At 45.3% G+C, this 27041-nt stretch overlaps 1 protein-coding gene across 2 annotated transcripts in view; it reads left to right on the top strand.

Moving 5' to 3' along the window:
* Nucleotides 1–26080, top strand: part of LOC115076251 (sialic acid-binding Ig-like lectin 12) — a 248706-nt gene extending 222626 nt beyond the window's left edge. For both annotated transcript variants that reach the window (XM_029577489.1, XM_029577488.1), the window contains one exon: nt 25771–26080. In XM_029577489.1, the coding sequence (XP_029433349.1) occupies nt 25771–25904 (134 nt within the window). In that variant the 3' untranslated portion in view covers nt 25905–26080. The remainder of the gene's footprint in view (nt 1–25770) is intronic.
* Nucleotides 26081–27041: the final 961 nt, after the last annotated feature.

Raw genomic sequence — 27041 nt, 5'->3', positions numbered from 1 at the left:
GGACAGGATAAGAGATGCAGAGGAATATTGCCTGTTACGGCCCTGGATGTCAAAAGACATATCTTGAGGTATTTAGAGGTTTCTGAACCTCTCAGAAAGACAGACCAGATGTTTATTTTGCATGGTAGGAGTAAACAGGGTGAACCAGCGGTGCGGGCCACAGTAGCCCACTGGATTAAGGAGGTAGTCACATCTGGATGCTGATCAGCCATTACCTAGTCAGGTAGGGCTCATTCGATTAGGGCTCAGGCAGTGTCTTGGGCGGAAGTTAGATTGTTGTCTCCCGTTGACATTTTCCTGATATGCACACCTTACACACCTTTTCCAGGCATTACTATCTGAATGTGCAAGCCGGGGAGGACGCAGTCTTTGCAGGTGCGGTTTTGACTGAACTGCAAGTAGCATCCCACCCTGTTCAGGAGTAGTTTTGGTTCATCCCACTGGTTTTGGATTCATCTGTCTGTATGCTAAGAAAGGAAAATTGCTACTTACCTGATAATTTCCTTTTCCTTAGTACAAACAGGTGAATCCAATTTCCCACCCTTGGCTGCCGAATAGTGGTGCTATGGTCCTCCTGCGTGGGTGAATGTTCCAGGGAGTACTGGTAAGTGTCAATCCAGTCCCTAGATTAGTGTTATTACACTCTTTGTCTGAGCTAAGTGTTTTCCTGTTGGCTGAGTGCTGGACTGGTTATCTGTTAATAATCAGGTTTTGTTAGTTTGTCCACAGTTGTCTTTTGCAGAGAATACTGGCAAGCCGATGTCATTGAAGGGGTATATATTCTGTGATTTCAGCTTTGCTCCATCTCTAGCTGCTGGTAGAGGTACATAACCCACTGGTTTTGGATTCACTTGTCTGTACTAAGGAAAAAGAAATTAGCAGATAAGTAGTAATTTCTCCTTCTCAAATACTCACTACATTGCTATACAGCTATTACAAAAAGTCTCCACTCATTTGGTCTTAAAGGGTGGGCCCAGGGATCACACAACACTAATGTTGATAAAATTACATTGTTACCTGTAGAGCAGAGGATTACATTTAATGTTCTGGTTTTCAGATTAATTAAAGAAAATGGTCTTTCATGTGTGTCTACATTTCTGACATATGAACCATGAAGATCATTATGATTTGCTTTTAATTATGCTCCCCTCCCAAATTAACTTAATATGCAGAGACTTGAGGAAGAGCATTTTCTGTAATTGGTGTTATAGAAGGGAACGCTAGGAGAGCGATCTCATCTTGAGGGGATTGTGTGCCCTTGGGCCTCGGCACAACCCCAGATGAATCCAAGACAGCACCGAGGGTTGGCGAGGCATGTCCCAGCATGGGCGAACACAAAGTCTGACCCTCTGCCAGACCTGCATGCTTCTGGAAGACCAACAACATTATGTTGGTATTTGAACAGTCCTCCGACCATTCCCAGCACAAACAAGCGACAAGCAATCAAAACAGCACAAACAAGCAGAAAAAACACAAACAAGCAAAAACAAGAGGAAAACAGCACAAACAGAAAACAGCACCAAGGAACACAAACAAGAAACAAAGACAGCAACAAGCGGAAAACAACACAGACAAGAAAACAGCACAAACGAGACAAGAAAACAGCACAAAAACATACAAAAAGTACAAGAAACCAGAAGAAAAGCACAAGAAACTTCAGGAAAGACCTGGGAGGGACCCAGGGTGGGAAACCGGAACCAGCAAACCAGGTGGGTGCAGGCGCCTCCTGCAGGTCGTAAAAACCCCAACCTGGAAAAATGGTGGGAAAAATGTCTGGATGCAGGCACCTCCTGCAGGTCATGGAATCCAGACAGCTGTCGCCTCCAGCAGGTCGTGGGAAAAGTCCTGAACCCAAAAAAATTTTTGGGTTCAAATACAAGTCCAGGAACAAAGACGGAGACTCTGAAGCAAAATTCCAAGAACAAGGCAAGTCCATCACAGGAACACGTTCACCGGACACATGGCCTTGCATTCTGTTATGTTAGGGACCACTAGGAAAGCGATCACATCTTGAGGGGATTGTGTGCCCTTGGACCTCAGCACAACTCCAGACGAATCCAAGACAGCACCAAGGGCTGGCGAGGCATGTCCCAGCATGGGCGAAGACAAAGTCTGACCCTCTGCCAGACCTGCATGCTTCTGGAAGACCAACAACATTATGTTGGCATTTGAACAGTCCTCCAACCGTTCCCAGCCCTTTCAGACCTGCCGCTAGGTATCGGCAAGAAGCAGCAGGCTGGACTGAAGATGAGGGCAGACGGAGGCCTTGTAACACAGAAGACTCGAAGACATGGCAGCTGACATTCAATGCCAAGAAGTGCAAAGTCATGCATATGGGGAGTGGAAATCCAAATGAACTGTATTCGATGGGGGGAGAAAGGCTGATGTGCACGGAGCAGGAGAGAGACCTTGGGGTGATGGTGTCTAATGATCTGAAGTCGGCGAAACAATGTGACAAGGCGATAGCTAAAGCCAGAAGAATGCTGGGCTGCATAGAGAGAGGAATATCTAGTAAGAAAAGGGAAGTGATTATCCCCTTGTACAGGTCCTTGGTGAGACCTCACCTGGAGTATTGTGTTCAGTTCTGGAGACCGTATCTCCGAAGAGACAGAGACAAGATGGAGGCGGTCCAGAGAAGGGTGACCAAAAAGGTGGAAGGTCTTCATCAAATGACTTATGAGGAGAGATTGAAGAATCTAAATATGTACACCCTGGAGGAAAGGAGGAGCAGAGGTGATATGATACAGACTTTCAGATACTTGAAAGGTTTTAATGATCCAATGACAACGACAAACCTTTTCCATAGGAAAAAAATCAGCAGAACCAGGGGTCACGATTTGAAGCTCCAGGGAGGAAGATTCAGAACCAATGTCAGGAAGTATTTCTTCACGGAGAGGGTGGTGGATGCCTGGAATGCCCTTCCGAAGGAAGTGGTGAAGACCAGAACTGTGAAGGACTTCAAAGGGGCGTGGGATAAACACTGTGGATCCATAAAATCAAGAGGCCGTCAATAAAGAGTGGGTGGCTCGCCAGAATGACGACTACTGCCTGGAGATAATACCCTTATTCAATAAACATACACGTGGTTACTGTGACTCCAACATCACTCTAAGCTACAACAGCAAGAGGAAATGTGGAAAAAAGGATTCGCACTCACAAAGTGGGGAGTAGCTGGCTTGTTACGGCGGTTACTACCCCAAACCAAATAAGCCTGATACTTCACTTTCAATGCATATCCAGCATAGCTCTCTGCTTCAACGGCAGGGGAGAAGAAAAACTGATACTTCACGCATAGCTCTCTGCTTCAACGGCAGGGGAGAAGAAAAACTGATACTTCACGCATATCCAGCATAGCTCTCTGCTTCAACGGCAGGGGAGAAGAAAAACTGATACTTCACGCATATCCAGCATAGCTCTCTGCTTCAACGGCAGGGGAGAAGAAAAAAGGATTCGCACTCACAAAGCGGGGAGTAGCTGGCTTGTTATGGCGGTTACTACCCCAAACCAAATAAGCCTGATACTTCACTTTCAATGCATATCCTGCTTCAACCGCAGGGGAGAAGAAAAACTGATACTTCACACATATCCAGCATAGCTCTCTGCTTCAACGGCAGGGGAGAAGAAAAACTGATACTACACGCATATCCAGCATAGCTCCCTGCTTCAACGGCAGGGGAGAAGAAAAACAACCAATAAGGGCTGAATAACACAGTCTGGGTAAAACAAATAAACATGGGTGTAGCTTGCTTATTGCGGCGGTTACTACCCCTACTACCCCTAACTAATCAAGCTTGATATTTCACTTGGTTGCAGCTCCATCACTGCTCTCTACATTAATGGTGGGGGTGGAAGAGAAATAGAACCAAAGAGCAAAGAGAAACAGATAAGTATGAGAAAAAAATGTGAAGCTTGCTGGGCAGACTGGATGGGCCGTTTGGTCTTCTTCTGCCGTCATTTCTATGTTTCTATGTTTCTATGACTCAAGACATGGATGAGAAGACTATGGAAGTGGATGAAGATCTTGGAAGACTCTCGAAGAGACGAGGAATTTGGAAGACTCTTGAACGAAACGAGAAGCTGTGAAGGTTCAAACATTGGCACTATCTCTCAGGGTGCCCTACACAGCCTACCTACACGGGCAGACCCAATGGACTGGTCACGGACCACACTGTCCCACTGCACGCCCTACACAACCTAAAGAGTCTGGTCACGGACCATGCAGAGATCGGGACAAGCGCAGGAAGGGAATCCAGCTGAGACGAGACTCCAATGACGAGGCAAAGGGTCATCTGGAGATCCACAGGAGCTGAAGGGTCAAGAGGACTCGGAAGCGCAGGAAGGGAATCCATATGAGACGAGACTCCAATGACGAGGCAAGGTGTCATCTGGAGAACCAGAGAAGCTGGAAGATTAGGAGGACTCGAAATGAGTGAAGGGGGGCGGAACCTCGGAAACATCAGGAAGTGGAACATCAGGAAGCCTGGACTAGGAACCTCAGGACATTAAGACATGGAACATCAGGAAGCCACAAACACAGGAAGCAGATGAGACATGGAGCTCCAACGAAGAACGAAGACCTGATGGAGTGCTGGAAGTCGACACTTCCAGGAGCAAGTAACTCCAATGCAAGGCAAGGCAGAAGTGTTGGAGAAGCCCTTTTATAGGGTGAGATAGGAAACAGTCAGCAGGTGGGGCCCGGGGCATATCCGGCCGCGGGCCCTTTAAATCTTGTGAAGAGGTGCGGCTCGTGCCTTAGGAACAGGAAGCAGGAAGTTGTGCAGGACCATGGCCAGTGGCCATGCTGCTGCTAACGCCGAAGAGCAGGGCAGAGCCGAGGAACAGGCCCAGCGTTGTCGACAGCTCTCAAGCCGCAGAGAGCAGACTGAGGAGCGGATCCAGCCGAAAGGAAGACCAGGGACTGTGGCCTCCAGGCCATGGGGCAGGCTGAGAGAAGGTAAGAGGCTATCCATAAGGGCAGAATCACAACAATTGGATCACAATTGCAGAACATTCTATCTAAGAAGCTACAATTTGTGCAGAATATTAAAACTTTCAGGAACCAGCTTCAGACCATTTGAATTTGCAATTCTGGATGAAACATAAAGCCAGCATCATGTTTCCAACAGTGGCCAATCCAGGATACAAGTACCTGGCAAGTACCTAAACATTAAATTGATCCGATGCTACTAATGCTGGTATAAGCAGTAATTTATTTCATAAGTCAACATGACTAATAGCAGCTTATGGACATCTCCTCCAGGGCTTGTCCAAACCTTTTTTAAACCCAGCTATGCTAACTGCCATAACCACATCCTCTTGCAATGAATTCCAGAGCTTAATTGGTTGGGGTTCTCATCCGTCGTCAGTACTAACCAGTCCGGTGGTGCCAGGGAAATCACCTTCCTTAGATGATCTGGCTGTACCCACCATTGCAGTTGTGAGGAGACCTCCATCGGCAGATGGAGCCGAATCAAATAATCCAGATGGTAGGCGTCCCAGTCGCTGACTCACGCACCCGATCCCCCTCACCTTGGGGGCCAGAAGGCTCGCTCTGGCTCCGTCCGCAGCTGGCCTCAGTCCCTGACGTCGACTCGGCAGACGTGGCCTGCTTCTGCCTTGCCCTTGCCTCCTGACATACCGCCGCTGTCCAGGGTCCTCCCAGGCACACGTGCCATTTTCCCTCATTTAAAGGGCCAGCGGTAAGGAAGTCTCCGCAGCTCAGAATTATGATGTCAGTAAAAGGTCCTGCTCCCTTGAGTGCTAGTTGATTTGTTCCTGCTCAGTTCCAGTTCCTGATCCTGTTCATGCTCCTTCTCCTCGCGCTGTGCTCCTGTTCCCACTCCAGTTCTGGCTCCTGCTACTCTCCACACCTCGGTTCCACCCCTGCTTCCTTCCAGCTCCTCGTTCCCTTGGTTTGCTCTCCTGGTTCCTGACTTAGATCATCCCTGGATTTCAATTCGTCTGCTGCCTGCCCTGACTGCCTGCCTGCCTGCCTATCGTCTCACCGCCGTCCCCAACCACTGGTACATCACCCTCACAGGTGACAGATATTTAAAGGAGGAAAAAAGGTGCGAACATGGGTAGTCTCGCGAGATCAGAGATGGCATGGCCGTGGTGGGACCAGTGAGCCACCAGGGGCTCGTCCATCCTCGAGGAACAAATATTAGAGCAATGTTCTATTATTCTAGTTTTAAGCATCCTGGTAGTCTTGCCTACATAAAGTAGATCTCTGATCTCTCCTTCACAGTAATAGAGGTGGTTCATCGCCCATCTCGGGGTGGTGATTTCCCCGAGATACTCGGGAGGAGGGAACAGAGATGGATTTTTACCTTGAATACTGTTTCCCCTAAAGGTTTGAATAAGGACATTGAATGGTTCTTGTTTGACTGAGTGACTGTATCTGTTGATTGCCAGCTGATCGGATCTTTGACAGATCTCGTGAGACTACCCATGTTCGCGCCATTTTTCCTCCTTTAAATATCTGTCACCTGTGAGGGCGCTCGCGCTCCGGGTAACGTTGTTACAGGTATGTGAATGATATGTTAAAATATGCTTAGAGGGTATGTAGCCTGTTTCTCCATCTATTTATTTATGTATACATGCTTTGTAATTTCAGATAAAAACTTTATCTTTGGTCCCTCCCGATGCAGCCTAGCGAAACACGGGACCGTGTCGGGGGACTACTGAGAATTGTTGTTATGACATACGGAGTTGCCATTTTAAGTTTCCTGTTACTTCTAACGTGTCTGGAATAATAAAAGGACATTATTTGAAACTCGTAGTGGTGATAAGTTTTAGCTTGCACCAGATTTCAAATACCCCAATATTGACTGGGTAAATGTAACATCAGGACTTGCTAGAGACATAAAGTTCCTGGATGTAATAAATGATTGCTTCATGGAGTAATTGGTTCAGGAACCAACAAGAGAGGGAGCTATTTTAGATTTAATTCTTAATGGAACGCAAGATTTGGTGAGAGAAGTAACGGTGGTGGGGCCACTTGGCAACAGAGATCATAACATGATCAAATTTAAACTAATAACTGGAAGGGGGACAATAAGTAAATCTGCAGCTCTAACACAAAATTTTAAAAAGGGAAACTTTGATAAAATGAGGAAAATAGTTAGAAAAAAACTGAAAGGTGCAGCTGCAAAGGTTAAAAGTGTTCAACAGGCTTGGACATTGTTTAAAAATACAATCCTAGAGGCACAGTCCATATGTATTCCGCGTATTAAGAAAGGTGGAAGGAAGGCAAAACAATTACCGCCATGGTTAAAAGGTGAGGTGAAAGAGGCTATTTTAGCCAAAAAAACATCCTTCAAAAATTGGAAGAAGGATCAATCTGAAGAAAATAGGATAAAACATAAGCATTGTCAAGGTAAGCGTAAAATATTGATAAGACAGGCGAAGAGAGAATTGGAAATGAAGTTGGCCATAGAGGCAAAAACTCATAAAAACTTTTTAAAATATATCCAAAGCAAGAAACCTGTGAGGGAGTCGGTTGGACCATTAGATGACAGAGGGGTTAAAGGGGCTCTTAGGGAAGATAATGCCATTGCAGAAAGACTAAATGAATTCTTTGCCTCCGTGTTTACTAATGAGGATGTTGGGGAGATACCAGTTCCAGAGATGGTTTTCAGGGGTGATGAGTCAGACGAACTGAACGAAATCACTGTGAACCTGGAAGATTTTATTTTATTTTATTTATTCTATTTTATTTATATATATATATTTCTTATATTTTATACACTTATTTATATTTGTATCAATTGTTCACTGTATCTACTGTTCGATGTAACTATAACTTGGTTCGATGTAAACTAGTATGATATGCCTATGCATGAATGTCGGTATAGAAAAATTCTAAATAAATAAATAAATAAGATGTAGTAGGCCAGATTGACAAACTAAAGAGTAGCAAATCACCTGGACTGGATGGTATGCATCCTAGGATTCTGAAGGAACTCAAAAATGAAATTTCTGATCTATTAGTTAAAATTTGTAACCTATCATTAAAATCATCCATTGTACCTGAAGACTGGAGGGTGGCCAATGTAACCCCAATATTTAAAAAAGGCTCCAGAGGCGATCCGGGTAACTATAGACCAGTGAGCCTGACTTCAGTGCTGGGAAAAATAGTGAAAACTATTCTCAAGATCAAAATCGTAGCGCATATAGAAAGACATGATTTAATGGGACACAGTCAACATGGATTTACCCAAGAGAGGTCTTGCCTAACCAATCTGCTTCATTTTTTTGAAGGGGTTAATAAACATATGGATAAAGGTGAACCGGTAGATGTAGTGTATTTGGATTTTCAGAAGGCGTTTGACAAAGTCCCTCATGAGAGGCTTCTACGAAAATTAAAAAGTCATGGGATAGGAGACGATGTTCTTTCGTGATTACAAACTGGTTAAAAGACAGGAAACAGAGTGTAGGATGAAATGGTCAATTTTCTCAGTGGAAAAGGGTAAACAGTGGAGTGCCTCAGGGATCTGTACTTGGACAGATGCTTTTCAATATATATATATAGAAATGATCTGGAAAGGAATACGACTCAGAACCAATGTCAGGAAGTATTTCTTCACAGAGAGGGTGGTGGATGCCTGGAATGCCCTTCCGGAAGAAGTGGTGAAGACCATATCTGTGAAGGACCTTAAAGGGGCGTGGGATAAACACCGTGGATCCATAAAATCTAGAGGACGTGAATGAAGAGTGGGTGGCTCACGGGAATGACAGCTACTGCCTGGAGATAATACCCTTATTCAATAAACATACACATGGTTAATGTGACTCCAACATTGCTCTAAGCTTCAACGGCAAGAGGAAATGTGGAAAAAGATTTGCATTCACAAAAAAAGCAGGGAGTAGCTTGCTTGTTATGGCGGTTACTGCCCCAAACCAAATAAGCCTGGTACTTCACTTTCAATGCATATCCAGCATAGCTCTCTGCTTCAATGGTAGGGGAGAATGTCTCATAGTTCACTTTCAATGCATATCCAGCATAACTCTCTGCTTCTATGGCAGGAGAGAAAGACTGATACTTCACACATATTAGCATAGCTCTCTGCTTCAACGGCAGGGGAGAAAGTCAGATAAAAATAAATAAATAAATACTTCACTTTCAATGCATATTCAGCATAACTCTCTGCTTCAACGGCAGGGGGAATGAAGAAAAGTAGATCTATATACAGACAACAACCAACAAGGTCTGAATTATTTAGTCTGGGTAAACAAATAAGCATGGGTATAGCTTGCTTATTGTGGCGGTTACTACCCCTAACTAATTAAGCTAGATATTTCACTTAGAGGCAGTTCCAACACTGCTCTCTACATTAATGGTGGGGGTGGAAGGGAAATAGAAGCAAAAGGTTACGAAGAGCCAAGAGTTACAGATAAGAATGAGAAAAAAAAAAGTGCAAAACTTGCTGGGTAGACTGGATGGGCCGTTTGGTCTTCTTCTGCCGTCATTTCTATGTTTCTGTGAGTGAGGTTATCAAATTTGCGAATGATACAAAATTATTCAGAGTAGTTAAATCAAAAGCAGACTGTGATACATTACAGGAGGACCTTGCAAGACTGGAAGATTGGGCATCCAAATGACAGATGAAATTTAATGTGGACAAGTGCAAGGTGTTGCATATAGGGAAAAATAACCCTTGCTGTAGTTACACGATGTTAGGTTCCATATTAGGAGCTACCACCCAGGAAAAAGATCTAGGCATCATAGTGGATAATACTTTAAAATCATCAGCTCAGTGTGCTGCAGCAGTCAAAAAAGAAATTAGAATGTTAAGAATTATTAGGAAGGGAATGGTTAATAGAACGGAAAATGTCATAATGCCTCTGTATCGCTCCATGGTGAGACCGCGCCTTGAATACTGTGTACAATTCTGGTCGCCGCATCTCAAAAAAGATATAGTTGCGATGGAGAAGTTACAGAGCAAGGCAACCAAAATGATAAAGGGGATGGAACAGCTCTCCTATGAGGAAAAGCTGAAGAGGTTAGGGCTGTTCAACTTGGAGAAGAGACGGCTGAGTGGGGATATGATAGAGGTCTTTAAGATCATGAGAGGTCTTGAACGAGTAGATGTGACTCGGTTATTTACACTTTCGAATAATAGAAGGACTAGGGGGCATTCCATGAAGTTAGCAAGAAGCACATTTAAGACTAATCAGAGAAAATTATTTTTCACTCAGCGCACAATAAAGCTCTGGAATTTGTTGCCAGAGGATGTGGTTAAGCAGTTAGTGTAGCTGGGTTCAAAAAAGGTTTGGATAAGTTCTTGGAGGACAAGTCCATTACCTGCTATTAATCAAGTTGACTTAGAAAATAGCCAGTGCTATTGCTAGCATCAGTAGCATGGGATCTTCTTAGTGTTTGGGTGTTTGTCAGGTTCTTGTGGCCTGGTTTTGACCTCTGTTGGAAACAGGATGCTGGGCTTGATGGACCCTTGGTCTGACCCAACATGGCAATTTCTTATGTTCATGGAATGCCCCCTAGTCCTTCTATTATCCGAAAGTGTAAATAACCGATTTACAACTACTCGTTCCAGACCTCTCATGATCTTAAAGACCTCTATCATATCCCCCCTCAGCCATCTCTTCTCTAAGCTGAACAGCCCTAACCTCTTCAGCCTTTCCTCCTAGGGGAGCTTTTGCATCCCCTAGGAGGAAAGGTCACTCCTCTATAGGGTTGAAAATGCTTGAATGCCCTAGCACAACCTCTCTTGCTAAAGGAGCATGGTGACTGCTTCTTATCCTCCAGTAATCAAGGAACTGGTGATTTGCCCCACTTATTGACCAGTTTTTCCAACTCACTCCCAAATAACTGCAAGCCTTTAAAGGGCAATTTCGTGAGGATAGTCTTGGAGGTTGCATCGTCCGACAATTTCTCAGCCATTAATGACACCTGGCCTCTATTACCAAAGCCACCCTTCTGGCTGAGGTGTGGACTAAATCACAGCTTGCATCTGCCAAGAAGGTAACTGCTGATTCCATAACTTCCCTGGAATTCACCCCAGTGTCATCAACCTCTTGAGAGAGAAGTAAACAAGAGTGAGCCACCAGGGAACAACAAGAAGCTATTTGCAAAGTCATTGCCACTGCTTCAAATGCCTGCTTAAGGATAGATTCAATCCGCCTATCGTGTACATCCTTCAAGGCCGCTCCTTCCTCCATGGGGATGATCATCTGCTTGGAGACTACACTTACAAGTGCATCCACCTTCAGAAAATGTAAACACTCTCTCATCACCAGATCCAGAGGGACAGGCCTTCCAAAGCCTGACCTCTTTGAAATTAGCCTCTAGGTCACTCCACTCAAGATCAATCAATTTTTGAATGGCCTCCATCACAGACAAAAAACAAAAGGCTTTATGCAGAGAAACCAAAATGGGATTCTTCTATGGCTCAGACATGGAATCTGCTCCAGGTACACTCAGCATTTTTAAGGTCTGGGAAATCAGAGCTGGCAGGGTTCTATGGAAGAACCCTAGCATATGGTTCTAATCATGGAGGAATTTCACCATCCTCAAGAGAGTTAGGATCCGCATCATTATCCATGCCATCTAGATCTCTTATCGGGTAGTTCCATTACTGCTCTACGAGTACCCCAGCGCTTACCAATTGGCCAGGCAAGTTTTACACTTGCTACTCTACCCTGGGAGCATTAGATGGGTCTGAGGACTGTGCCTGAAGAAAGGATTGCAATCCCTGGAAACATTCTTCCCATGGAAATGTAGAAGTATCCAGACTAGGAGGTACCTAAGGCATGCTCACTGAGCTGCCTTCCCCTGCCGAAGAACCAGTTAAGGGAGTTCCAAAATCAGGTGCAGAACTGAAAAACTTTACCCAGACCCACATGTGGCTGGGAAGAACCAGGCTTAATGAAATCAGAGGAAAATAATTCTCCCTGACCCTCCAAACAGCACTGGCACAAGTCAGCGGGCACTCCTGGTTGAGATTCCCGAATATGACAGGCAGTGCAAAGAGAAAGGTGCTTAGATTTCTTAGATATAGGCGCCATTAGGCCCGTAGCATGCTGAACGATGTCTGGAAGCGTGCATCTAGCTTTTTTTTTTAATTTTTATTTTTTTAGGTGTCCAAAAATTCTAGGCATCCAACCCAGGCTTCCAACACCTAGTGTCTCACACCTAGGCATCCAAGACTTAGGTGTTCCTAGAATAGGCGCCATAAAAAAATCAAGCGCATCGCAGCGCTCAACTGGTGCATACAGGTAAGCGGATGGCCACTTAAGCGATGCCTTAACTTGGACGCACATACTACTAGGCCTGCCTAAGTGTCCAAAAACTGGACACACAATTTGGATGCACAGCCAGACAATCCAGTAAAGGGCAACCTAAAGAAAGCGTGCGAAATGCATTGAGGCCTACCATGTGGTGCACAGCAAAAAAGCCTCAGAGCGGGGCCTAACTTAGAGAGGCTGCTCAACCCACCAGGCTGCCCACGTCCCTTGACCTCCCACAGAGCGGTACGAATGTCGGAACAGTGTGCTGAGCACAGAGACCAGGAGAAGGAGGAAGCCCTACAGCAAAAAAAAACTCTCCTTCTCTATCTCTGTATTTCTTTTTCTTTTCTTTTTGATTTAAATTTACCTGAGCTCAACCTTACCTGGCTCTCTGGCTATGGTGGGAGAGGGCATTTGCCATCACTACTGCACTCAGCTTCCTGCACCTGCTGCCTTTCAGCAGCTTAACAGCTAAGTCCACGCTGGCCGAAAAACCAGCTACCAGACCAAGGTGCTCATCTGATGAACCCTGGAAATCACCTCAGGAATTCTCAACTGGAGGAGGGACTGTTTGGTCTTACTGCAGGAGAGTGGGGCGAATTTATTTTCCTTATTTCTCCTTAACATAAGAACATAAGATATGCCATACAGGGTCAGACCAAGGGTCCATCAGGCCCAGCATCCTGTTTCCAACAGTGGCCAATTCAAGTCACAAGTACCTGGCAAGTACCCAAACATTAAATAGATCTTAAGCTACTATTGCTTATTAATTAATAGCAGTTTATGGATTTTTCCTCTAGGAATTTATCCAAACCTTTTTTAAACCCAGTTACATTGACTGCTGTAACCACATCCTCTGGCAGTGAATTCCAGAGCTTAACTGTGCGCTGAGTGAAAAAGAATTTTCATCGATTTGTTTTAAATCAGCTGTTTGCTAACTTCATGGAGTGCCCCCTGGTCCTATTATCTGAGAGAGTAAATAACCAATTTACATTAACTTGTTCAAGTCTTTTCACGATTTTGTATACCTGGCCATAATCCAATCACTTATATGGCAAAGGTTGGCTCCATAATTTATAATCAAATATCAGGTAAACCCACCCTGCCTTGCTTGCCAGTAGCAATCAATTGTGCTAGGTGTATCCTAGGCTTCTTCCCCCTCCACAAATACGTTCATAGTTCCCCATGAAGTTTGTGAATGTCCTTCCCAGTGAGAAGAAGAGGTACAACTCTTAAACCCAAATTTTAAAATCTCGGTGCACATAAGATTGGGGGGTTATGCATATGGCCGGGTGATGTGCATGCCGTGCACATTTTAGAAAGGGCCCAGCCATGCACATAACCCCTTTTACGCACTGAAGTGCTGGGCCCAAAGAAATGGGTGGGCTGGGGGCGTGATCTGGGTGGGCCAGGGGGGTTGCGGAGGAGAGGAGAAGAGGGAGGAAGGATAGGGTTAGGGAAGTTCTCTCCCAGTTCTCTCCTTAATTGGAGTGGACTGGGAGGGAACTGAGAAAGACCTACCTGTGTCACTGCACGTATTTTTTAAACCCCCACCCCCCCCCCCCTTACATGACACCTGCCCGTACACGCGCGTGCCGATTATAAAATCGGGTATGCATGTGCTTGTGGATATCATATTTTATAACGTGCACACACCGGGAGCCACGCAAACCTTTTAAAATCAACGCCTAAGTGCATAAAGCCATTTATAGAAAATGGTCATTTTATACAGTTCAATCCGACCCGACACCCCCCCCCCCCCCCCGGGATAAACTTAGAGACGTCCACTTTCGCAGACTAGTTTCTGTTGCATTCTGTAGCTTAGCAAAATTAATACTATGTAAGGAGGAATGATCCGCCGGTATCCAAATACCTAGGTATTTCAGCTGGTGCTCTGTCCTCTCAATCCTGCACCCCCCCCCCCTCCCCCAGCTGCCTATGGCCATAGCATCAGATTTATCTAAGTTTAATTTCAAACTCGCTATAGTACCATAAAGAGAAACTGTCTGCAATAAGGATGAGAGATACCGTTGTGGGTTACCAATATGAAAAAGCAAGTCATCAGCAAAGGCGCGAACTTTAAAAGTGTGGCTCCCTATGGAAACCCCAGGAATTTTCTAATCCATGGGTACAGTGCATATGAAAGGGTCTAAAGATAACACAAAAAAGAAGCGGGGAGAGTGGGCATCCTTGTCGAGTACCCCGTTGCAAGGTAATTGCTTCTGAGAGAGCTCCATTGACCAGTATTCTCGCTCGAGGACTTTTGTATAATATATGAATAGAAAGCAATCCTGAAACCTATATTTCCCCAGGGCTGCAAACAGATAACTCCAATTGACCCTATTGAATGCTTAGACAATCTATCTGCCAACAGTTTTGCCAGTAAGATTTACATCATAATTTAATAAGAAAATTGGCCTGTATGAATTGGTCAGCGTCTGATACCTACCTGGTTTAGGCAAAATTACAATAGTTGCCGTATTTGTCTCCGTAGGCAGTTTTCCTTGTTGCAATAGAATTTCATACATTCTCTCCAAGGGAAGACAAATATGATCAAGCAATATCTTATAGAATTCCCAGGGCAACCCATCCGGGCTAGGTGCCTTACCTAGTGGCGACTATTTAATAAACAAGTATATCTCAGTAAACATAAAAGGAGCATTGCGGCCTGTAAATGATCAGCTGTCAGGACAGGAGTTGGAATCTTATTTAGATATGTCTCTTGCACTAGTGAGGGCTTACAATCTAAGGGGGTTATTTATCAAAGTGCTATATGGTGTTTTTGCATGCAAAAAACACCTTTAACCCATGCAGCTCCTGGAGAGCCAGTGTAGCTATCAGGGCCCTCCTACAACCAGTGGGGGGGGGGGGGGGGGGGGAAGAGAGAGAGAGACTAGCCATAATGCCCTCATACTAGGTAAGTATTTATACCTCTATATGAGGCCTACCTAGTCACTCGAGGTGAGGTGTAGGTATTAGTGTAGGGGTTAGGGGGCCACTTTAACATTCAAAGTGAGACATAAATAGAACAGTGCTCTCTTATGAAGATTTGATGACCTTTTGAGTGAGGAAACTCACACAAAGATGAGATTTGTGCAATGTTCTCTCAACCTAGTTTGATGTTACCCAGGTAGAGAATCCATCAAGCTAGGTTGAGAGAACATTTCACAAATCTCGTCTTTCCTCATTGCGAGGGTCATCAAATCTTCACAAGAGAGCACTGTTCTGTTTGTACATCTCTCTTTGAATGTCAAAGAGGCCTCTAACCCCTACACTAATACCTAAACCTCACCTCGAGTGACTAGGTAGGCCTCATATAGAGGTATAAATACTTACGTAGTATGAGGGCATTGTAGCTACTCTCTCTCTCTCTCTCTCTCTCTCTCTCTCTCTCAGGAGGGCCCTCATAGATAGGCTGGTTCTCCAGCAGCTTAAAAATTGTACCTATCCTAAGATAGCATGCTTTGCAATAAACTTCTCCTACTCATGCAATATTTAGTGCATTTTGATAAATCCAGGCCTAAGTTTGTACCTGAGAAAACTAGAGGGTAAAATAAAATAAGTCAATGGCACCTTATTTATTTATTTTATTTATTTAAAATTTTTATATACCGGCATTCATGATACAATCACATCATGCCGGTTTACATAGAACAGGGGTGTACAAAGAACAAATGAGTAACCTATTAGTGAGGAGGAAGCAGTTACAAATAACAAGGTACTAGAACTGGGAGTAGAGAAGAAAGGGAGAGGATAACATTAGATAAAGATATTTACATTAAATTAACATTTTTACAATGGGAGGTAGTTCAACAGGCTGCAAGGGTTAATCAGTGTCCGGGAATGCTTTTTTGAACAGCCAGGTCTTAAGTCTTTTCCTGAAGATTGGGAGGCTGGGTTCTTGTCTGAGGTCTGGTGGGATGGAGTTCCATAAAAGGGGGCCGGCTGTTGAGAAGGCCCGATCTCTTAGAGTGATGTGTTTAGTAGTTTTGGCTGGGGGTACTTGGAGGGATCCTCTGAGTGCGTCTCTGGTTGGTCTGGAGGAGTTATACTTTTGGAAAGGGACTTGTAAGTCGAGTGGGGAGTGTTGATGAATGGTTTTATGTATTATGGAAAGAGATTTGTAGAGGATTCTAAAATGAATCGGCAACCAATGGAGATCTTTTAGGATTGGAGTAATATGGTCCTTCCTCCTGGAATTTGTCAGTAATCTTGCCGTAGCGTTTTGTAACATCTGTAGGGGTTTAGTGTAGGAGGAGGGTAGGCCCAGAAGGATAGAGTTACAGTAGTCGATCTTAGAGAAAATGACAGCTTGAAGGATGGTTCTGAAATCTTGAGTGTGGAAGAGTGGTCTAATTCTTTTCAGAACTTGAAGTTTATAGAAACAATCTTTGGTGGTTCTGTTGATGGAAGCTTTAAGGTTCATCCGGTTGTCTATTAACACTCCTAGATCTTTCACATGTGTAGTAGTGGGGGTGGTTGGAAGATTAGAGATGGAGTTGTTGTTATCTGAGGAGATGAATAGTAGTTCTGTTTTAGAGGAGTTTAGTACTAGGTTTAGGTTAGATAGGAGGCGTTTAATTTCGAAGAGACAGTTTTCCCAGTGATTCAGTGTTTTTGTGTAAGACTCTTTAATGGGAATCACGATCTGGATGTAGTCAGCGTAAAGGAAATGTTTGAGGTTGAGGTTGGAGAGGAGTTGGCAAATTGGTAAGAGATAGATGTTAAAGAGGGTAGGTGACAGGGAGGAGCCCTGAGGGACTCCTATGGGAGCGTCCATTCTTGAAGATTCTTTGTCCTGTATCTTAACCTTGAAGCCTCTGTTGGAAAGAAAAGATTTAAACCATGAGAGTGCGGTGCTTGAGATGCCTATAGAAGCCAGAATGGAAATGAGAGTGTAATGGTTGACCGTATCAAAGGCAGCTGATAGGTCTAGTAGAATCAGGAGGAAGGATTGGCCTTTGTCAAGGCCCATTAAGATGAAGTCAGACATAGAGATGAGGAGGGACTCTGTGCTCAATGATTTGCGAAATCCGTATTGTGAAGGGAATAGGATTTTATTTTCTTCAATGTAGTCGGAGAGTTGAGTGTTGACAACTTTTTCTTCTGACAACCTTGTCAGAAGCCATCAGGGAAACTGATCTTGTAATATCGTTTCAAGGAGTTCCAACCATCCATCACCAGGCCCTATGTGGGAGAGAATGAACCTCATTTGGTGGCCATACTTCATCTTATTTTGGCAAGCTAATGCAAGGATGTACCGTTTAAACAGGTACCCTGCTTTTGAACAGCCAGTATCTTTTGATTCCCTTGAGGAAGCCATTTTTTGATGGCGAAACAAAGGCCTTCAGTTGGGTATAGTCACTTGTTTACATTATACTGAGCTGCAAAAAGGCATATTTTCTACACTAGTGGTTGGGCATTTTCATTTGGTTATGTTGTGCTGCAAAAAGGCACACTTGCTTTTTTATTGTTTTATGAGAAAGGTGAATCTCTGAAGTGATTTAGGACTATCCCATATATACATTACATTTTTGTATTTTTTCTTTGAAAACATAGATTATTCTATTACAATGTGGGTTTTTTTGCCAGTATTGATTACATTTATCTGAGGTCTGCTAGCATTGAGTGTGACAGACCTGAATGTTTGCTTGCTACTTTGTGGTAGTAAGTTATGAACTGGCTTTTCCTCCCAACTTTATACCATGTACATTTCTGCAGAAAAGCTTTTTGATTATCTTTTATCATATAGTACTTCTAAATATTTGTTTCTAACCATTTTTGGGGACATTTTTTTTTATTTCTTACAATTTAGCATATCCAATTTAGCATTTCTTACAATTTAGCATATCCAGCATAGCTCTCTGCTTCAACGGCAGGGGAGGAAGTTTGACACTTCACGCATATCCAGCATAGCCCTCTGCTTCAACGGCAGGGGAGCAAGACTGATACTTCACTTTCAATGCATAGCTAGCATGGCTTTCTGCTTCAACGGCAGGGGGGAATGAAGAAAGGTGGATCTATATTCAGGCAACAATCACCAAGGACTGAATTACATAGTGGGGTAGATTTTAAAAGAAGCGCGATCAGCCTACTTTTGCTTGCGCATCAGACTCAAGCAAAAGTACGCTGGATTTTAGTAGATACGCGCGGAGCCGCGCGTATCCACTAAAATCCTGGATCGGCGCGCGCAAGGCTATCGATTTTGTATAGCCTGCGCGCGCCGAGCCGCGCTGCCTCCCCCCGTTCCCTCCAAGGCCGCTCCGAAATCGGAGCAGCCTCGGAGGGAACTTTCCTTTGCCCTCCCCTCACCTTACCCTCCCTTCCCCTACCTAACCCACCCGCCCGGCCCTGTCTAAACCCCCCCCTTACCTTTGTCGGGGGATTTACGCCTCCCGGAGGGAGGCGTAAATCCCCGCGCGCCAGCGGGCCTCCTGCGCGCCGGGCCGCGACCTGGGGGCGGGTACGGAGGGCGCGACCACGCCCCCGGGCCGTAGCCACGCCCCCGTACCCGCCCCCAAAACGCTGCCGACACGCCCCCGAAACGCCGCGACGACCGGGCCCGCCCCCCAACACGCCCCCCTCCGAGAACCCCGGGACTTACGCGAGTCCCGGGGCTCTGCGCGCGCCGGGAGGCCTATGTAAAATAGGCTTCCCGGCGCGCAGGGCCCTGCTCGCGTAAATCCGCCCGGTTTTGGGCGGATTTACGCGAGCAGGGCTCTGAAAATCCGCCCCAGTCTGAATAAACAGATGTGCATGGGTGTAGCTTGCTTATTGCGGTGGTTAATACCCCTAACTAATTAAGCTATTTCACTTAGATACAGTTCCAACACTGCTCTCTACATTAATGGCTGGGGTGGAAGGTAAATAGAATAAAAAAAGGTTACTAAGAGCCAAGAGAAACAGATAAGTATGTGAGAGAAAAAAAAATGTGAAAGCTTGCTGGGCAGAGTGGATGGGCTGTTTGGTCTTCTTCTGCTGTCATTTCTATTTTTCTATATACTACTTGTCATTTTTTTTACTGCCATTTTTTTTGTTATCTATCACTCTCTCTCTCTCTCAATAATAATTTGGAGGCACTGGTCCATACGAGCTTTTATCTTTCAACCCACAGAAGAGTGGCTAGCTATGTTAGCAGTGTCAAACATATGGCCTATAGCAGTCCTTCATCCAGCCTACCAGCCCAATGTCCTACCACAACTACCCTGCACATGCAGGCAACAGTGGAGCCCAGCAGGAGTGGTTCTTTCATCTGGGAATAACTGAGCAAGCACTCACTTGCCCACCTGTGGCATCTCATGGAAAGGACACACACCTTCAACATCAGAACCCAGGCCAGGCTCCCTAATATCAAATTTCCATGCAAGCAGCGCAGTAGCTTGTGGCTGGCATAGGTGAGGAGCTGCTTCTGTTGTGGTAGAGGCCCAGCCAGAAAGGCTGCTGCTACCGCCATCAGCTCCAGTTCCGGGGAAAAGTAGTGGTGAGTCAGAATGGTGAGAGATGGAGTTAAGTGAAGATGAGCAAAATAAAACAAAAATTAGTAAAAATGTAAAAAAATAAAATTAGGGCCAGGGTGTGGAGTTTTCCCATGGATTCTAAAAACTTTTGGCTGGTGCCTAATGCCCCATCACTCCTTGATTGGAGCTTTGAAAGGGCCTCCCATCCTGGCTCAGCCATCTTCAAGTAGATTAATATAAAATTTCGGCCCCTCATTAAAAGGTGTTTGGCACCCCTGGTCCATGAAGATAATCATTTTGCTAGAGATTTCAACTATATAGAGTTCTCCTGCTAAAGTCACAGCTTTCAATTTCCTGTGGCAGTTTCTGAAATTCAGTGGCACAGTTGTATCAATTTGCATATTAAATATAAATTTTATTTGACTTGATAAAACTAAAGTAGTTTTCCAACCTTCCTTATATGTATGGGTAATTTAGTTTTAGTTTTATTATTTTTAAAGAGTGTTTGGGTGAGGGGAAAAGGAATCGTTCTGGGATCTCAAGGATGGAGGGAGAGGAGTATTGGAAATGGACAGAAAAAAGGTAGGAAAGACAGAGATCAATGTAGAAGGGGGAGGATAAAGAGGACAAAGGAAAGAAAATGGGGATCCAGAAATGAAGAGTGAGAGGGAAGGATTTGGAATGAAGAAAGAAAGAGGTAAAGGGATCCCTTCCATCACTTCTTCCTTGTTCTTATATGCATATACATATGTCCATGCCCCCACCACGGATTCCCCTTCTCATGTCCTCCTCCAGTATCATTGACCTCTCACTACATAAATTTATCCCCAGCAGCCTTTCCCATGTTGATCCCCTCTCTCTCACACACACCCCCAGTCCCACTGCCCACGCAATCTCTCACACCCCACCTCACTTCCCCTACCTATGCCCTATTCCTCCTACTCCCTGCCTATCTCTTATCTCCTCTCTCATCCTCCCTCCACATCACCCCCTGTCAAGACACCCCACTCTGTTACCTCCCACCCACCTGGTGATTCTCTTTGGTTTTTCCTCCTTTCCCTGCCAGTTCTCCCGGTAACAATATGGACTGGCCAGCAGGAGGCCGAGAAGAACAACAGTGATGGCTCGAGCCACATTATCCTCTTCTGTCAACTTGTAATTTGAACCACATGGAACTCTGTAGTGCTACATGGTTCACAATGGGAGTTAGATCCAGGTGAGACAAGAGGAAAATGCTGTGGCCCAATTCAATGCCACTGTTCTCCTCCTGCTGACCTGATCAGCTCAGTGAAGATAGTCTATACCCAGGCCCCACCCCTGCCCCCTGGACCTAGCTTCTGGTTGCTCTGATTTCACTGGAAACATGGAATTTCCTAGCATGTAGACAAGTGGACTCAGGACTAGTGGGTTTATGCTCCCCTGCCAGCAGATGGAGACAGAGCAAGCTGACGTCACAGTATATATAGCCCTGCAGTAGCCCCCAGCCTGCCAATATTCTCTGATTCCAGCAGATGGTGGACGTATATCTCCCTATGGGGATTGCTTCGAGCTTTTTGAGGGAGAAATTTGAAATTCTAAATTCAGGAAATAGGCCCGCTCTCCTGCAGTGATACCTAAAGGTTCCTCCCCCAGTTGAGAATTCTGTAGGTGATTTCTGTGGTCCCCCAGAGGTGTTCCTTGGTCTGGTAGCTGGGTTTCCCGGCATGGACTTAGCTGCTAGTTCAGCTGAAAGGCAGCGGGTACAGGAGGCCAAGCATGGCAGTGACGGCAGATGCTCTCTCCCCCCGCAGCCAGAGACTGTCTCTGTACTCAACCGGTAAGCGCTGAGCTCAGGTAAGGTTTAAAAAAAAAAAAAAAGTTTTACTTAATTCAGAGACAGAGGGGTTTCAGGACTTCCTTCAGTCTCTGTGCTTGCCGTGCCATGCCATGCTAACATTTGTTCCCGCTCCTGTTGGGGTTAGGGAACTGGGCAGCCTGGTGGGTTGAGCGGCCCCTGGTGGGCCAGGGCCCACACTTAGGCTTTTTTCTTGCATGCCACATGGTAGGCCATGGCGGCATTTTTCACGCTCTGCTGCCCTTTACAGGCCGTCTGTGTGCGTAGTGTATCGGCTCTGCATATACATTGTGCGCTCGGTTTTTAAATGTGCTTTTAATATGCACAAATTTTTCACTGTTCACATGCTTAGCTTGGCGCACAAGATGTGCGTGCGCCTTGTTGCACTTTTTTCTAGGTGCTTATTTTTTGTGCGCATTCCCCTTTTGAGCGCGAGCCGTTGAGATGTATGTTTACCACCATGATGGTGCTGGTCAACAAGAATCCTAAGCATCTTCCTATTTGTGTTGCCTGTCTTATTAGGGATTCTCAGCCTGACCTGGCTTCTAACCTGTGTCAGCACTGCTCAGACGCTCAGGGAAAGTTGTCTTCCTCGGATTTTACTAAGCCTGGCTCTTCCCATTCTGATGATGGGTTGGTCACAGCCTTGACTGGGAAGATGCCAAATCTTGGTTCTCCCTTGACTGGCTCTTTTGCTGCTGAGAGCAGTTCTGTGGGTCCAGCTCCAGTTTCTTCTGGGTTTGGTCTGGACCTGGCTGCTTTTTCATGGTGGAATTTTTTCAAGGCTTACATGCCTCTCTTCAGGCGCAGTCCTCTGCTTCCCCCCCCCCCCCTGCAAGTTGGACCCTCAGCCAGTGGCTCCTCCCTCTTCCAGTCCTATGCTTAAGTACCGAAGCTCACCTCGGCTCCCTACGGGTGTTCCCGACAGGAATCTGGATAGCAGTGATGATGGGATTAATCCTATTATCTGGAAGGTGGGGAAATTCCTCTAGGACTGGAACCGTATCAAACCATGTTGCAGTTTTTTCTTAACAGATGAACTGCCAGCCCTGATTTCCCAGACCTTGAAACAGCTGGGTGTCCCTGTCAGAGCCGAGGAAGAATCCCATTTTGGTTTCCTTACATAAAGCCTCTTGTTTTTCCCCTGTGATGGATGCTATTCAGGAATTGATTGATCTAGAATGGGACACCCCAGTGCAAATTTTAAAGGATGTTGGACATTGGAAAGCCTGTACCTCCTGGATCCGACTGTGAGAGAGCATTTGCATTTTCCCAAAGTGGATGCTCTGGTATGTGCTGTCTCTAAGCGGACAACTATCCCCATAGAGGAGCAGCCTTGAAGGATGTACATGGTATTTATTTATTTATTTATTTTTAATTTTTATATACCGAAGTTCTTGTGGGAATTACAAATCACTCCGGTTTACATAAAACGATGAACTGCCCAACAGCGGAAGGGGGCTTTACATATAACTGTAGAACATAAGGACTAAGGCTATTCTTAAGCAAGCCTTTAAGGTGGTGGCGATGAACTTACAGATTGCTTCCTGTTGCGCCCTAGTGGTGAGATCTTGTCTGCTTATCTCTCAAGTGGTTGAGTCTGGAGGGAGTTCCAGAGTGGTATGGAGCCTGCTGCTACCTTTTTAGCAGACGCAGGCTATAATTTGGTCAGTAGCTTGGCCAGAGGAGTGGCTTTGGTGATAGCGGCCAGGTGTCAACTCTGGTTGTGAAATTGGTCAGCTGACGCAGCCTCCAAAGCTAATCTTACCAAGATGCCCTTTAAAGGCATGCTCTTGTTTGGGAGTGAGTTGGAGAAACTAGCCAGTAAATGGGGAGAGTCTCTGGTTCCTCAGTTGCCAGAGGATAAGAAGCAGTTATAGCACCCTTTTGGTATGAGGGGTCGTCTCCGGGTTTCAGACGGTTTCATCCCTATAGAAGGTCGACCTTTCAGCAGATTTGGCCTTTTGGTAAGTCTCAGTGCTTTCATCCCCAACAGTCCAAAAGAGGAGCGGGCTCAGGTGGCAGACCTTCCCGAGCTTCCCAATGAAGCTTTTCCAACCCACCTTGCAGAACAAGAGATAGGGGGACGTCTCTCTCTCTTTTATCGGTGGTGGGTCAAGATCACATCGGACCAGTGGGGTTCTGGAGGTGATATGAGGCTATGCAATGGAATTTCGCAGTATTCCTCGGGATGTGTTCACGGTGTCCCCTTGCCACTCCCCATGGAAGAAATAGGCAGTGGAGCTCATGCTTCAAAGGCTCTTCAGGTTGAGGGCTGTGGTTCCAGTGCCCATGTCTCAAAGTATGGGGCGATATTCCATTTACTTTGTTGTGCCCAAGAAGGAGGGCTCCTTTCTTTTCCCATCCTGGACCTCAAGAGGGTCAACCGTCATTTGAAGGTGATTCATTTTCACATGGAAACCTTACGCTCGGTGATAATGGCAGTGCAGTCGGGGGAATATCTGACCACCTTGGATCTGTCAGAGTCTTACCTTCATATTCCCATCTGATTGGAACACCAACGCTTTCTACTATTTGTGGTGTTGGAGCACCATTATCAGTTTTGGGCACTGCCCTTTGGTCTAGCCACCGTTCCCAAAACATTTTCCAAGGTTATGGTGATAGTAGCAGCGGCCTTGCGAAGAGAAGGGATCCTGGTGCACCCATATTTGGATGATTGGCTGATTCGAGCCAAGTCTCAGGAAGAGAGCCACCTGGTGACTCACAAGGTGATCTCCTTATTGCAGGAGCTTGGTTGGGTGGTGAACCTGGCCAAGAGCAATCTTCAGCCATCCCAGTTGTTGGAGTATTTGGGAAGTTTGGATCCAGAAATTGATGTCTCAAGTGCGTCAGTTGGTGAACTAAAGGGAGTGAAGCATCTTTGGCCTCATTTGAGGTTACTGGTTCCACTGTGGAGTCTTAAGTTGGTGCTGGATTTTTTGGCAGGCCCTATGTTCTGACCACTGCGTATCCTTTCCTTATGGTTGTTGACCTTGAAGACTGTGTTCCTGCTGGCTACATGTTCAGTGTGTCAGATTTCAGAGCTGCAGGCCTTGTCTTGCCAGGAGCTGTTCCTTGGGTGACTCCAGGGGCATTTCATCTGCATACTGTTCCATCCTTCTTGCCCAAGATAGTCTCAGACTTTCATTTGAATCAGACCATCTCCTTGCCATCCCTGGATAAGGTCAGGAATGCAGAGGAGTATTGCCTCTTGCACTCCTTGGATGTCAAGCGGCTTGTCGTGGGGTATCTGGAGGTTTCTGAACCTTTTCGAAAGACAAATCGCCTATTATTCTCCATGGTGGGAGTAGGCAGGGTGCTCTGGCTTCGCGGGCTACCATAGCTCTTTGGATTGAGGAGGTAGTCACGGCCGCTTATGTGGATGCTGAAAAGCTGTTCGCTTACTCAGGTTAGAGCTCATTCCAATAGGGCTCAGGCATTGTAATGGGCGGAGGTTAGTTCGTTGTCTCCTGTTGATATCTGCAGAGCTACGATGTGGACCTCCTTACACACTTTTTCAGGTTTTACTGACTGGATGTGCAGGCTCGGGATGATGCAGTCTTTGCACGAGCAGTGTTGACTGGACCACGGTCAGCCTCCCACTCTGTTGGGAAGTAGATTTGGTACATCCCACTGGTCCATCTATGTACACGCTAGGAAATGGAGAAATTACTTACCTGATAATTTTGTTTTCCTTAGTGTAGACAGATGGACTTAGCTTCCTGTCCTCAGCTGCCACATGAGTGTGTCTAAAGACCTCTTGTAGGGCTCTGGATTACAAGGGATTACTGGTTCATCCAGTCCCTAGCTTGAGGTACCTAGAATCTTATTTGAGTTCAGTGTTTATGGTTGGCTGAGTACAGTTCTGGTTACCTGTTTTTAATCAAGCTTTTTGCTAGTCTGTTTGAAGAGAGTAGTGGCAGGTTGGGGTCACTGCAGGGCTATATATACTATGATGTCAGCTTTCTCCATCTGCTGGCAGGAAAGCATAAACCACTGGTCCTGAGTCCATCTATCTACACTAAGGAAAACAAAATTATCAGGTAAGTAATTTCTCCATTCCACAGCATGTGCTACATTTTGTAGCCCTTGACAAAGAATTGCAGAAGACCAGGGGCACTGGCTAAGTTGCAGAAATCAGTCTCTGAATTGCTTGCTGAATCTACATAATGCTGGCTAAGTCTTGGTGCCAGTTGGGGAGTTAACAGCCACATCTTTCTCTTCTAACAGATCGTTCCAGTACTGACACCGCCATCGAGGAGGAGCTCGACACCACTATCACCACTTCCTCTTCCTCCCCCTCCACCTCATCCTCCCCTTCCTCCTCACCCCCAGAAGAACCTGTTCCCAGGGGCAAAGGATGACTGCTTATGTTGGTGGTGCACCAGAAAAATTGCTGCTATCCAGTGGCTCAAACACAAGACTTTTGAGATGCTTCAGTACAATTATATCTGACCTCTCTGCCTTAAAATGTCAACATGCAGCAATTTAATTTACTCCACCCAAAACAATCTTAAAGTAAACACCGTTTTATCTCTTTCATACAGTTCTTACATTGACTGGTATTAAATTTAAATGTTTTCAGTATTGATTCAGGTAGTATAAGTCTTACATAGGCTTTGAAAATGTTATCAGGTGTCCAGCTCTGTGCTCATATAAGAGGTCAGGGTCTGGCTTTAGGGTACCTGTAACTAGTTTTTGGCCTCTCGCCATATGGAGAACATAAGTGCTATGCTAGGTCAGACCAAAGGCCCATCAAGCCCAATATCCTGTCTCTGATAGTGGCCAATCCAGGTCACAAGTACCCAATAGGTTCCAAAGTATAGATCCAATATCTTGTTTCTTTCTCCCAGGGATAATCGGGGCTTTCCTCGAGGCCCTCTCATTAATAATTGTTTATGGACTTTCCTTCAGGAACCTCTCGAAACTAAATTCAGCTATGCTAAATGTCTTGACCACATCCTTCAGCAACAAGTTGTACAGCTTAATTGTGTGTTGAGTTAAAAAATACTTTCTCCAAAGTGTTTTAAATCTGCTACCTACTAGTTTTATGAAGTGTCCCCTAGTACTAGTGGAATTTGAGAGGATAAATAACCATTCCCTATTTATCTGCTAAAATTGTTCTCCTTCTCCAGTATAATTTGACTGGATCTGCTTGTTAAAGGTCCAAACTGGGTCTATGTAGTAGAGACCACATGCCTTCAGGAGAAATACATTAAATAGATCCCATGTTACTAATGCCAATAATAGCAGTGGCTATTCTGTAAGTTAACTTAATTAATAGCAGTTAATGGACTTCTCCAATAACTTAATCAAATCTTTTTTAAACCCAGCTACACTAAGGGGCCGATGCAAAAAAAAGTGTGGAAAGTGGGCGCTGATCAGCACCTGCTTTCTTAACGCGCGCAAGGGGCTATATTATAATTAGGGGGTCGCGTTAGCTCTGCTGAGTGCACTGTATTGCATCAACCCCTGAATGCACTAACCATACCCTCTGGCAA

This window comes from Rhinatrema bivittatum, chromosome 14, assembly GCF_901001135.1.
Source record: "Rhinatrema bivittatum chromosome 14, aRhiBiv1.1, whole genome shotgun sequence".
Taxonomy (NCBI): domain Eukaryota; kingdom Metazoa; phylum Chordata; class Amphibia; order Gymnophiona; family Rhinatrematidae; genus Rhinatrema; species Rhinatrema bivittatum.
Note: the sequence above shows the minus strand (reverse complement) of the source record. Positions and strands in the feature narration are given on the sequence as shown.